General features: G+C 48.7%; 1 protein-coding gene across 10 annotated transcripts in view; it reads right to left on the bottom strand.

Annotated features, from left to right (window-relative positions):
* Positions 1-13,340, bottom strand: part of LOC102698879 (ankyrin repeat and SAM domain-containing protein 1A) — a 131,229-nt gene that overhangs the window by 57,081 nt on the left and 60,808 nt on the right. For all 10 annotated transcript variants that reach the window (XM_069190253.1, XM_069190254.1, XM_069190257.1 and 7 more), the window contains one exon: positions 7,173-7,642. In XM_069190253.1, coding sequence (XP_069046354.1) covers positions 7,173-7,642 — 470 coding nt within the window. The remainder of the gene's footprint in view (positions 1-7,172; positions 7,643-13,340) is intronic.

Below are 13,340 nucleotides of genomic sequence, written 5' to 3'. Positions count from 1 at the left end.
GTCCATGTTTACTACCACACTACAGAGTAAAATCAGCCTCTTGGATGAGTGTCCATTTCACACCTCCGAAATGATGTAGAGGACAGACACTCGAGTGGTCTCTGCTCCCTTTTGTGCTTGGTGTTGCAATGCAAACAGACCTTAATATTTCCACATTTACCCCCAAGTTCAAATTCTCCAATTTACATTCAACACAGGACACACTCCTAACTGCCCGATTTACCTTTCAGAAGACATGGATAATTCAATCAGTTAGTGTGGGACTTTCTCGTGAGCCTAAAATGCGTTTGGCTGTTCTTCTCTGGACGGATTCCAGAGTCCAGAGCAGCGGTTTACTTTCTATAGCATGCTGAGCAAAATTGTACATAATACTCTAAATGAGGCCTTATTAGTGTGTTATACAATTTTAAAATAACACCCATCCATTTTCTAACTGCTTTATGCAACACGGGGTCGCAGGTTTGTATGGGATGAACATACAAACTCCATGGAGATAACACAGGAACTGAACCCATAGGCCCCAGCACTACAAAGCACCAATGCTAACCACTGTTCCATTGTGCTGCCCCTAACATACTGTAACATATGCTTTTAACTATATACAGCACAAAACTGTCTGCCTTTTTAATTAATTCCCCACATTGTGTACAAGAGGTGAGTGACGCACCCATATAAACACACTGGTGTTTTTCAAATTATTTTTCATACACTGTATGTTGTCCATATTCTCCTGTTATGCGCCCATGCAGTCAGTGCAGCAGTCCCGACACTGATCTACTGGTAGACAAACATCTGCCGCACACAGAAATCATGGCTTGTGTAGGTTATCCAAGAGAAGCTCAGCTCAGTTTCACAACTGTTTGTTTTAATTAAAGCAGCAGCATCTCAAAAATGTGACGACAAAAACTGTGATTAAAGACAACAAGGTTGTTTAAAGAAACGGATGTCCTTTCGGCTCAGAAATCGGTCCAATCTTTACAATCAGGGCTGCTAATCAAACATCCCAAGGACACAAAGGCCTTAATGGATGGGCACTGACTGGCTGGGAAAGCATGCAGGCTTCTCCCTGGAAAGAGAGCTGAGTCTACAGAGATTCCTGATGTGTGACAGTGAGATCTGGCGTTTATTCCTCTAACTTCAGCACCTTGCCTGCACTTACTCCCTATACAAGCCTAACAAAGAAGTTAAGGACGTCAATTAAAGAGTCACGTGGTGCCAATTGTTAACTTCATCACCAGCACACATGGGCGAGGGACGAGATACTTCATTATCGTGCAGTAAAAACAATTATTTCACAGCTCGCTGAAATGGCTGTAACGCTGCGTGGAGAAGGGGGAGGAAGCATTTTGTTCGAGTTCGTTAAATTTTCTATTAAAGGTGCTTTGCTGCCTAAGGGGAAATATCAGAAAGATTTTATTTTTCACATTGTTGATAACGAAGTTCCTGCTGCAAAAACCTCAGAGACATGATTATCAATCAGCTACTGAAGAACCGAACGAATCAGATGGGGCCGATGGCTCTTATCGCTCATAACTGGTCTTGTGCTCTCATGATGAAGATCCCGAAGTCTACATGAGTGGCACAGTGGCACAAGAGTTAGCTTTGGGGCCAGGGTTCAATTCTAGACCTGGGGGGTCTATATGTGTGGAGTTTATAGGTTCTTCCAGTGATCACATGGGTTTTCTCCAATAGTCCAAAGACATACTGGTAGGTTGATTGTGTGTCTGTGTGTGCCCTGTGATGGCCTGGCATCCTATCTAGGGTGTACCCTGCCTTGCGCACGCTGTATGGTTGGATAAACTCTGGCTCCCCCATGACCCTGAACTGGAAGACATAGTTAGAAACTGGATGGGTGGATGACGTCTACCTGCAGTTGCCAAGTATGTGCTGTTAGGATCAATTACATGGTCATACTGACAGAAACCGCTTTTTCGTTCTCAAATCCCCTGGTCCAAACCTGCTGCTCGCTGTTTTAATGCTCCGTCTTTATATCTACCTCTTTAAAATAGCACTTTGTTCAGTTTTTCAAGCATCAGGCTCAGCCTGCCGCCGAACACTTCAGCGCCCTGACAACAGCTGAATCAGAGCGTGCATCTGGAGAGGGCTGAAAGACAGGCGGGGGCACTCTCAGCGCCAAGCGCCGTCTGATTTTAGAGAGCAGAGTGGCGTGGCTTGGAGGCTTTGCTGGGATGGGTCATCTGGGTCACAGCCAGTAGCGTTTGAGAGGCTGCCTCGGTTCTGGTGCCAGCGCCTAGCCCTATTGCAACAGACAGCCTACTCTTTCACTTACAGGTGATACAATGTCAGCACCGTGCTGAATATCCAGCATGCACAAAAGCACGTTTGTTTCTGGAGTCCAAGCCTTGTGGTTGCAAGCAAGGGCCCTTGGGCAGGTAACCAATATTCATGCCACAGAAGCAGAAGATCTGCAGGCAAACTGAGCACACCTGAGGCTAATCAACTGAACAATGGACTTAGCTGGTATTGGAAGGAAATCGGAGCTCCTGGTAGACACCCACACAAACAAAGGAAAACGTGTACACTCCACACAGAAGGAGCCCTTGTCTGAAACTGAGCTATGGGACCCAGGGGTGTTAACTGGCGTTCCCCCATGCCACCCACAGAAGAGTCATACAGTTTATAATCTTTGTAAACACAGTTCTGCTGAGCAGATGACTAAATCCCCCCCTTCTCACATACCTTATTTTTATTCACATACCTGATTCTTAATTTACAATAACAAATGTCCCTGTTTAACCGCTTACATTCTGCCAGGTTGCGGAGTTAAAGCCCCAGTACAGGCCCCTGCCAAGGGCTACTCAGCCTGACGCCCTGTGCGGGCCCCAGGACAGACACCCTCCTCCACGGCCTGATGGGAAGGCGGAGGAGTCACAGGTGCACCTCTGGCTGCTGAGAGTGGCCGCACATGGATAGCATCTTTCGAACAATAAGAAAGCCAGTGATACAAGTATATATAAAAAAAGCAGATCAGGACACTCTCCCAGTGAAAAGACAGTGTTTTGCAAACAGATTTATCCAGCAGGGATCTTTGTCAAACCAGTAACTGAGACAGAGGTGTCCTGCAGAGTGCAGGTGGACCGTTGCACCACCAGGGGGCGCAAGGAAGGAGGAGGAGGAAGGCAAGAGAGCAAGGATGGGTGAAGAAGAGATGAGGGACAGGAGATGTGGGGAGGGCAGAGCAGAGGAACAGGGGTTTTAAGTGGGACAGGAGGGGAGAAAGGCGGTGTCAGAGATGGGAATGCGAGATTGGTGGGGACATGTGATGGTACGAGACACAATATATTCAGCCCCCTGCTGCTTGACCTTTTAGACAGTTCGACAACAACGGGGGGGGATTATCCCCTTCCTGGACAAGAATGGCGAGACACGAAGAGGCTGTGCAAGACTGCGCACGTCAAACGTGCTGTACACCTCGGCCTCGAGGACAGAGCGCAGCGCCAGCTGTTCTCCATAAACACAGAGGGACTTCATGAGTCTACCTGATCCCCTGTCTGCCCGTAATCGCCTGGAAGGCAGAGCCATTTACTCCTACATTAAATGAGAACACATAAGCCTGTTAACTTCCATCGCAAAAAGCCCACCTGGCTTTTATAAATGAGCCCCCTAGTCAGTAATCAAGGATTTTTTTTTTTATATTCCATCATTAATTCATTCAAGAAGCAATTAGCTTTCAGAAAGCTGGGACATTCTGTATTCAGCCCCGATCGTCTCACGCAACAGAAACAGCTCAGGCTCTGAAGGGGATGTCAAAATAACCCGTGAAGCACTTTCTTACAAGCAGCATCTGAGACCAGTACAATAGCAACCGATCCCGTAGTTTTGCTGGAAAGAAAAACTACTCCCGCTGCTCCATTTTGGTTTTATGAACAGCGGACTCTTGCTCAGGCCCAAAAGATGTAAAAAAAAACACACACAAATCTGTCACCCTAGTGCTTGGCTGGACTGTTCACCCAAAACAGCCGGTAGCTTAGAAAATCTGGAATGGCTCAAACGGCAATGCAGCAGGAGTGCTGTTTCTGTTGGAGTCACTGAGGCTCAGGAAAGGCCCCTTCCCTGTAGACCTGTAGAGTCTGATTGTCTCCGTGGTAAGTAAAGAGACTGCCCCCCCCCACCGCAAAATCAAGAGAAAAACAGGATGCCCTTGAGTGCAAGTCACACCCCCACCCCATGAAATCTGCACATATTTCTCACAGGCCAGCAGCTGGAACATCAGGACAGAGGAATTGCTGTTTCCAGCATCTGCCCTCGTGACAGCAGGAGGATTTCCAAGGATCGGCACCAAGTACAAACACTAAATACAAAAACAACCCAAGCCAACGGCACAAAAACAAGCCAAGGCAACACCATGCATCAGAAAAACTCCAGAGGCAGCAGTGTCAGGTAAAAAGGTTTTTATCACTTTTGATCACTCTCTAGGAAAACTGTGTGTTCACCGTTGGCCAATTGATCTGGATTTCACCGTTTCACTGTCCCCCACCCAGTCTGTGTCTTTAAACGTTACGAGAAAAATAAAAAAAACTGCAACAATAATCATAATTAATAGCAATGTCTTACACTTACAGTATATAGCGCTTTTCTGGACACTCCACTCAAAGGGCTTTACAGGTAATGGGGTCTGCCCTCCACCACCACCAGTGTGCAGCCCCACCTTGATGATGTGACAGCAACCACATTGCACCAGTACCCTCACCGCACACCAGCTATCAGTGGGGAGGAGAACAGAATGGTGAAGCCAGTTCAGAGAGGGGGATTATTAGGAGGCCATGATTGGTAAAGTCCAATGGGAAATTTGGCCAGGACCCCGGGGTTACACCCCTACTCTTTTTGAGAAACACCCTGGGATTTTTAATGACCACAGAGAGTCAGGACCTCGGTTTTACGTCTCATCTGAAGGACGGCGCCCGTTTACAGTATAGTGTCCCCATCACTATACAGGGGCATACCTAATGCCCCGTCACTATACTGGGGCATACCTAATGCCCCGTCACTATACTGGGGCATTAGGACCCACACAGACTGCAGGGTGTGTGCCCCCTGCTGGCCCCACTAACACCACTTCCAGCAGCAACCTTAGTTTTTCCCAGGAGGTCTCCCATCCAGACACAGACCAGGCTCACACCTGCTGAGCTTCAGCGGGCTGCCAGTATAAGCAACCAACCGTGGAACACAGCTGCTATCCACACTCCCTCTGAGAGACCTGCAGTAAAGGCATCGCCACTCTGTAGCACACTGCAGTGCTTCTCCTCGAAAATGTTAACACCACCACTGTAACCTTGAAGCATTCGGTCTGGTTACAGAAGGAGTTTCAGTTTATCCTTAAAACACAACCAAGCCTATATCCATCCTGCCATTTTCTAATCTCATTTTCTAATTCAGGGTTGCAACCTATCAGGGCTAGAGCCTATCCCAGCAGGGCAACAGGTGCAAATCACTGTACACCCTGGACAGGACGCCAGTCTATCGCAGGACAGACGCGGACACAAAAAAAAAACATTCCTGCATCTGGAATATTTTCCACAAACTCCATGCTTTAGAGCAAATTCTGCAGAAGACGCAGAGCTCGATATTGCAATGATACGGGCTACAGATTCAGAGTTCAATCTTCCCTGTGGCCAGACTGCCCACATAATTAGGACATCTAATAGAAAAGTCTTTATCTTCAGTGTGGACAGAGGGTAAAAACTCAGATTCATAACATAAATAACATAGCACAGGTGCACACACAGAGCTCCTGGCCTCCTGATTCCCTGTCTCTAACCCTGGCATGCCAGTATTAGCTAAGTTTCCCTGCACTGTTGCCTTCTCTAAAGTTGTTTATAGCTCTTTATAGGCTGGAGGGAGGCAGTAATTAGCGCTAAAGAGTGCCAACTGTTCAGATCTGTAGCTTTAACCCAGGCCTAAGAATTGTTCCTGCAGTTCAGTGACTCGAGATTGCCTGCCAGTCTTATAAGAGCTGTTGAGATCAGGGGTTGCCACTACTGGTCTTGAAGACCCACACCTCTGCTGCCCAGTACTTCAGTTCAAGACTTTCAGTGACATAACTGGAGCCTTAATTGGACCCTAATATACCAATAGAAAGTAACTCAAACAAAATCATAAACATCTAGGCAGAAAGAAGGCTTGTACATATTCCAATAAAGCAACTTGTGAGTTCAGTTAAGGCTTCGGTGAGGTAAACTCAGGAGGAATGAACACCAGCAGGTGAGTGGGCCCTCCAGGACCAATAGAGCAGCCATTTTAAACAAAACAGGTTGAAGACAGACTGAGTTATGTGTGCTATATATATATATTGCTGGGTATTTCTGAAAAGCATTAGAAAATATCTATTAAATATCTATTAAAAGCTGATCAGTTCCAGGATTTATGTTTCCGACCTCACAGACAGTAAATTCTGAAACAGATTTGCGGGGGCAACCGTGAGGGCTGCAATCTAAAACTATTGCCCAAAGGCCGATGCCTCACATCAGCAGTCTCAGTCAATAATCCCCCCCGCCCCGATCAACAGTTACATTGTGATTTATGGCTGCCTAATTTAATCTCGGCTCCCAATGCACAGACCACAAACATGACCTCTTTAACATCCACTCAGGCAGGACACTGCGAAGCACACAACTGGAGCTTCAGAAAGGTTAATCAGATTCTTCCATTCGAATCAAATGGAGTACAAGGCAGGAACCCACAGGACTGGTCGATAAGAAAGGAAGAAAAGGACTCAGCACAGGATCTCCGCACCCTATAGTATTTACTTGAGTATAGAAAAAGCCTTGATCCTCAAGGGGTACATTTTATACTTGAAGAGCAGAAGCTCAGTGTAACCAAGCCCCAGATCTTGCATATCTGTGATTGTACATTCATGCCTTTGCCAGTGGGGCGCTCTGAGCAGTGTTAAAGAGTTGTCGTGCCCCGTTAGTCAGGGGAGGAGTGTCTGTGTTTAAGCTGACCCTTCCCTACATTCCCTCTGTCAGGCTCAGTGCAGTGTCTAGTCTGTCAGTCAGGCCGCTCGTACCTCCCACCCAGCCCATCAGGATCAGCGCCGTGGGAACGGGCTCGTGAACTCCCCCTCCTCGCGCCGCAGGTCGGCGGCCGGCCCGAGGGGCAGTGCCCATCTCCACCCCCCACCCCACCCCGGCTGCAGGGCACCGGGCTCTTACCTCGTCCCACTCGGAGGCGAAAGAGGGCGACTTCTCCAGCCTCTTCTTCCCCCTGCTGCAGTTGGACACGGATTCGCTGCGGCTGCCCAGGCCGTCCTCCTCACCGGGGGGCGACACCAGCAGGTCCGAGTCCGATTTGGAGAGGCTGCGGGCCAGTTTGAGGTCGCCGGGGGGCCTGCTCCGGCCGCTGGGCAGCGTGCCGCCTTCCCTGCTGTCGGGCTTGGTGTGCACTACGGTGGCGTAAATGGCCTTCGGGTCAATGGGCACCTGGGGCCCCTGCATGGCTGCCCCCGCGGGAGGGGCCACTTCCCCCTGGCCTTCTCCAGTCACAGTCCTGGGCTCCTGGCTTGCGAGGGGAGCCTCGCCTGGCACGGTGAAGGGCTCCTCCTTGCTCTCGAGAACGGGCGAGGATCCGTGTAACAGTCCCGAAAACTGCTCTGGTATCCCGCCGGCTTGATCCCCGTCGCTATCTGAAGAGGAGAACGAAGACACAACAGCAGTTACTAGAGAAGGGGGGGTCACTGACAGCGAGTCACGCCGAGTAGCTGGGCGAAAGGGTCTCGCAAGAAGCCGCCCACACAGTCAGAACAAATCAGTTATTGTTTGCAGGGGAAAAAAAAAAAACTTAGGGAGAGGCTGGCCGACTGTCTCCAGCGCCCCGGAGAGCCGTGAAATTCCGACCCCCAGCTTGCGGCAGGCCGCCCTCCCTCATCCCGCCTGCCTCCCGGTGTTGTTTGCTTTTCCCGGACTCTCTCGCTCCCTTCCCCTGCTTTATAAGGTCAGGTTCCAAGGAAGTTATGCGGTACTGAGGATTCCCAGCAGGAAAACCGACTGGCCTGCAACAGGATACGACGGGGCAAAAAAACACGCGCGTGCACACTCCATCCTGTTGCAAAACTCTTTGGTCCAAGGAGGAAAAACTTCTCTGATAACTTCTGACTCCCTTATCCTGCTGCCACGCTATCAGCTTTTAGCACAAACACCAATTCCAAGAATCTCTGCACTTTCAGTCTCAGGCCCAGGCCCCTGATCTCTGCTGGTCTCCGATACGAAAGAGCTACAGTTTGTTGTGATGTTCCCCTGGGGGGTAATGTCCTTTCTGCAGAGGAGACCGAACCGCCGCCCACTTCCGTCACGGGTGGGCGTCCCTGAGCCCGCCAGCACCCCCGCACAGTAATCCCGTGCCACGGCCTCAGCAGGGCAGTTTATCAACAGCCAGAGCCCACGAGAATGTGTGACTGCTTTCACGCCGTGGAGAGCAGAGACCTGAATCCCTGACCTGTGCCGCCTTTGTAGTGAGAAACGGAAGGAATCCTGTGGTTGCGCAAGACAACAGGCAGCCGTGAGCCATTTGCTTTCAATTAACATTTGACCCTCCCACATGTTAGCCACCGTTATTTCTGAATCGCCCCTTATAACTGGTTTTAAGGGGCGATAAAAACAATCCACCGTGCATAAACATGAAGTTCTCAGCTGGAGTTCTTCTGCCTTACAGGGCTGCACTAAAACCTCACATCGGTGCATCTTTTCTTGATCAATGACTGATTAGCATGGCTCCAAACGAGACCCTTCGGCCCCCTCCAGGCTTTTTGGTGAAAGTTAATTGATTTGAGGATCTCCTTTCTTAACAGAAACTGGAGTATCTGGTTTTAACAATATGGCTAAATAACTTGTCCCCTACTCCCACACCTCTCTGTGTAAAGAGGTGCCTCCTGCTGTTGCTTTTAAATGTGCTTTCACATGGTTTCCATTTGTGCCTTCTGGTAATTGTTTAATGGTTCATTCTAAATAAACCAGCAGAGTAAGTGCCTCTCAGGTTTTTAAATATTTGTATCAGATCTCCTCGTTCCTAGACTGAAAAGTTTCAGGTCTTTTAGTCTGTCAATGTAGGACACCCCTTAAAATCTGTTTCTGTTTATAAGCAGCAACATCGTTCCTACAGGGTGGTGACCAAAACTGTACACAATATTCTAAATGAGGCCTTACTGGTGTGTCACACAATGTTAATATTACATCCCTTGATTTAAAATTCTACATTCAAAATGACATCCTAACATTCTCTTTGCCTTATTAGTTGCTTCCCCACATGTCAAGAATAACGGATTTTAACCCACGAACCTCCACAAATTTAAAAAATACACCAATTAAAGAGTTAGTACCATCTGCCCCTCACAGGGTCTCCCATAAAGGCAGAACCAGGGAGAAGAAAGTAAGCAGTCAGAGAAACATTTAATGATAAGAATTATCCTTACACTTATATAGCGCTTTTCTGGACACTCCACTCAAAGCGCTTTACAGGTAATGGGGACTCCTCTCCACCAGCACCAGTGTGCAGCCCCACCTGGATGATGTGCCACTACACCAGCTATCAGTGGGGAGGAGAACTGATGAAGCCACTTCAGAGATGGTGATTATTAGGAAGCTATGACTGGTAAAGGCCAGGGGGAAAATTTGGCCAGGACAACAGACCAAAATAGGAGTTAACACCCTTACATGCCTATTTGAAGAATATTGTTGCAACAGGCCTTAAGAACTGCTTCTCAAAAAGCAGGGCGACATTTAATCTGCCACCAGGGAGGCTGCAGCAGACAAAGACCCAAATGAGGGGTGAACCCGCCCCCTGCTGCCCCCTCTGCCCGTGCCAGAAGGACTGCACCCCGAGGAGAACAGGGTTCGGCAGACCTGCTGTATGTCTCTTCAGACAGCCACCGAGGGTTGGGGGTTCGACGTTGCTTGAGGAAGGAGCCGGGTCCTGATGGCGCCAGCCTTATCCAGCTGGAGGTAACCCCGTGAGGGACTAGATTCCCATCCTGGCCTCAGGAGATCCAGAACTCTCAACCCCCTTAACACCGCCGATTTCAGAACGAGCTCAGGCCCAGTAAGACAGAAGAACTGAACATCCCACGCAGTGAACACGGTGAGGTTTTTCTTTACAGCCCGTTTCGCCGAATCGAAAACAAAATGCCTCTTCCTTGGGTGGTATGTTGAAGAGCTTTCTTTTTTTTGCCATGTCCTCAAATTACCCCCTTGCCCCTTTTTTGCAGCAACACAAGGATTTCAAAGACGTCCTTAGCATGCCCCTTTCAGCACTCTAAAAAAAAAAACACACAACTTGGCGCGTCTGGTTATTTTAGAGTGTGATGCCTCGGGCCCAACGTTTTAATTATCTGAGAGAGCCACAGAGAGCGCGCGCGTTGTGCTGTGTAGCGCATCCCTACCCAGCGAATGGACACCCTGCCGAAACCAAATGGAAACTTTACATAACAGCCGGATGAGCAAAGAGCAGGAGAAAAAACGATTAGCGGCCCAACGTCCACAAACAACCCTTGGAAAGACAACAGCTGACTTGCTGTCAAACCCTTCCAATCTCACCAACCACACCCCCTGCCCCACAGTGCAAAAGAATTTAAAACGACTGCAATAAATCATCAGACTTCGGGGCCTGGTCTAATGGTTCCTTTATAAGTTTCTTCCTACGCATGGGATCAAACTTTCAGATCTGAAGCTGTAGTGATGCATCATTTGAACGACTGCTGTGGAGTCTTTCATCAAAAGACTTTTTAATTATTTACAAGAAAGAAAAGAGACAGATGGCGATTTTTACTAAAACAAATGCAGGCACAGAATCAGGGGGGGTCTATGAATCACTAAAAGAGGTGCAACAAAGCATTTAAGATGAAACAAAATTGTACTGATGCTAGACACATCCGTTAACCTTTTGGGTACTGGCAACGTGCTTTATGAGCATCGCCTTCCGAGCCCCAGATACCGACATCTGGCCCTGTCAGAACAGATGTTGTGCAAAGTCTTAAGTGCAATTTACTCCCTCCCCTACGGAAGCAAACGGAAAGACTCTGGCCGAAAACACCACATGATCTCAACTTTTATGTTGGATGAGTACAGATGCTTTGACAGAGAACCCTGTAATGGAGATCTGCCGGCATCTCTACAGAGCTCTGTTACTTTAAAATGAAACGCCTGTCTAAATAGCGGAATTGTACGCTTTTCCTGCAGTGTTTCAGCTATATAAATACCGGCCTTTGTTCCTGACCAGCTGCATCTGGCCCTGCGCAACCCACAAGGCCTGACCACTGGTTTGGACCCTGGCTGGGCATTGCAGTGTGGCAGGTTCTGACACACTGTGAAAGGGGCACTGAGACATAGGGCCTTATGCTGGCAAGGAATCAGAAAGTGCTGATGTTAGACTGACAAAGCACCCATTGAAAATGCCTTTTTGCTAACTGAAGTGGGTCCCGCAGGCTTAATTACTGGTAGCTGGTACAATACAATACGTTAAGAGCCTCTATGATTTCTTGCAGCTGAATCACAAGCATGGCTTGTGTGTCTAAAAGTGCACAAAAGCTTGGCAGCCTAGTCAGGGCACAACTGCTAGTAGCTAGTAACAGGCACAGCAAATGCAAGACAACTGCCTTTCAGCCACCCTGATAAGCAGCTGCGAAAAGAATCCCACTGCATTCCAGCGCCCATCTCTCCCCTAGAGGAGTGGCAGTGCAGCTGTTACACTGCTTGGATGTCCCAAGCAAAACGCTCTCCGAGAACAGGCCGACAACTGAAAATATTTCCTTGGAAGATCCCAATCCCCCGCGGCAAAGTCACTAACAGGAGAACGGGGGATCAATGAGATCAATGTAAGACGGAAGACAAAAGTCAGAATGTTAGCTAATATCTTTCAGCTTTTCTACACACCTTAAGGCAGCTGACTTTTTACACAGCATAATCATCTACTGTAATTTGAAAAACAAACCGATCTGAAATTGTTACTCACCTCGGCTTTAGTCCTGCAATCTACATACTGCAGCGGGAGAATGAGGATCTACAGACACACCTATTCTGACACGCCCCCTGATCTACAGAGATGCCTTCCCTGACACATCCTCCTGAGGATCTGCAAAGTTTCCCCCCCCAGGATCTGCGGACACGACCCCCCGAGGATCTGCAGACACCCCCACCCCCCTGAGGATCTGCAGACAGGCCCCGCCCCCGAGGATCTGCAGACAGGCCCCGCCCTAAAGTTCTGCAAAGTTCCCCCGCCCCAAAGTTCTGCAAAGTTCCCCCGCCCCAAAGTTCTGCAAAGTTCCCCCGCCCCCAGGAACTGCAGAAATGCCCCCCCGGGATCTGTGGACACGCCCCCCAAAGGATCTGCCGGACACCCCTCCTTAGGACCTGTACACATGCCACCTTGGACACAACCTGTCACACACATTCCCCACTCGGCAAGCTGCAAACTCCACAGAGAGGGACAACCACCTGGAGAAGTCAAACCCCTCTCATTTACAACTCTGCCAACATGCAGGAGCCAACCAAAAGCAAGTTGCTGGGGGATTTAGGCCCACCGAACCCTGATGGAGTTCTAAAGAGAACATGGAGAAAAGCCTGAGTGCATGCTCAGTTCCAGAACACACACAGCGGTGTGTTGGATGCAACAAAGAGATGAACTACACTTTTTGCACAGTGACTTAAAACAGTTCGTGGACAGCACCCTCCAAATGTATTCAAACCTCCAATGAAATAGGATATCATATTACAGGATGCATTATGGAATATTGAAAATCTAAAAATGTTGTACAGTACAGTACATGGTTGTACTGCACAGAGCAAAGTCATAGATCAAGTGTGTAACACCTGACAGTGTAAACACTTCCAGCTTCAAAGCAGAGGGGATGTTTGCTGAGATCTGTTTGCTGAGATCTGGGAAGTCCCCTGATCAAAAACAATTGTAAAGATAACCTTGGGATACCTAGGTGTAGGTCAATGACTGTCAATGAGCAGTCCAGAAAAGATCCCACTGGAAACCCACTGAAGCTAAGCAAGTGTGAGCCTGGTCAGTACCTGGATGGGAGACCTCCTGGGGAAAAACTAAGGTTGCTGCTGGAAGAGGTGTTAGTGGGGCCAGCAGGGGGCGCTCACCCTGCAGTCCATGTGGGTCCTAATGCCCCAGTATAGTGATGGGGACACTATACTGTAAACGGGTGCCGTCCTTCAGATAAGACGTAAAATTGAGGTCCTGACTCTCTGTGGTCATTAAAAATCCCAGGGCGTTTATTGAAAAGAGTAGGGGTGTAATCCCGGCGTCCTGGCCAAATTTCCCATTGGCCCTTACCAATCATGGCCTCCTAATAATCCCCATCTATGAATTGGCTTCATTAA

This window comes from Lepisosteus oculatus, chromosome 5, assembly GCF_040954835.1.
Source record: "Lepisosteus oculatus isolate fLepOcu1 chromosome 5, fLepOcu1.hap2, whole genome shotgun sequence".
Taxonomy (NCBI): domain Eukaryota; kingdom Metazoa; phylum Chordata; class Actinopteri; order Semionotiformes; family Lepisosteidae; genus Lepisosteus; species Lepisosteus oculatus.
This window is presented reverse-complemented; position numbering and strand designations above follow the sequence as displayed.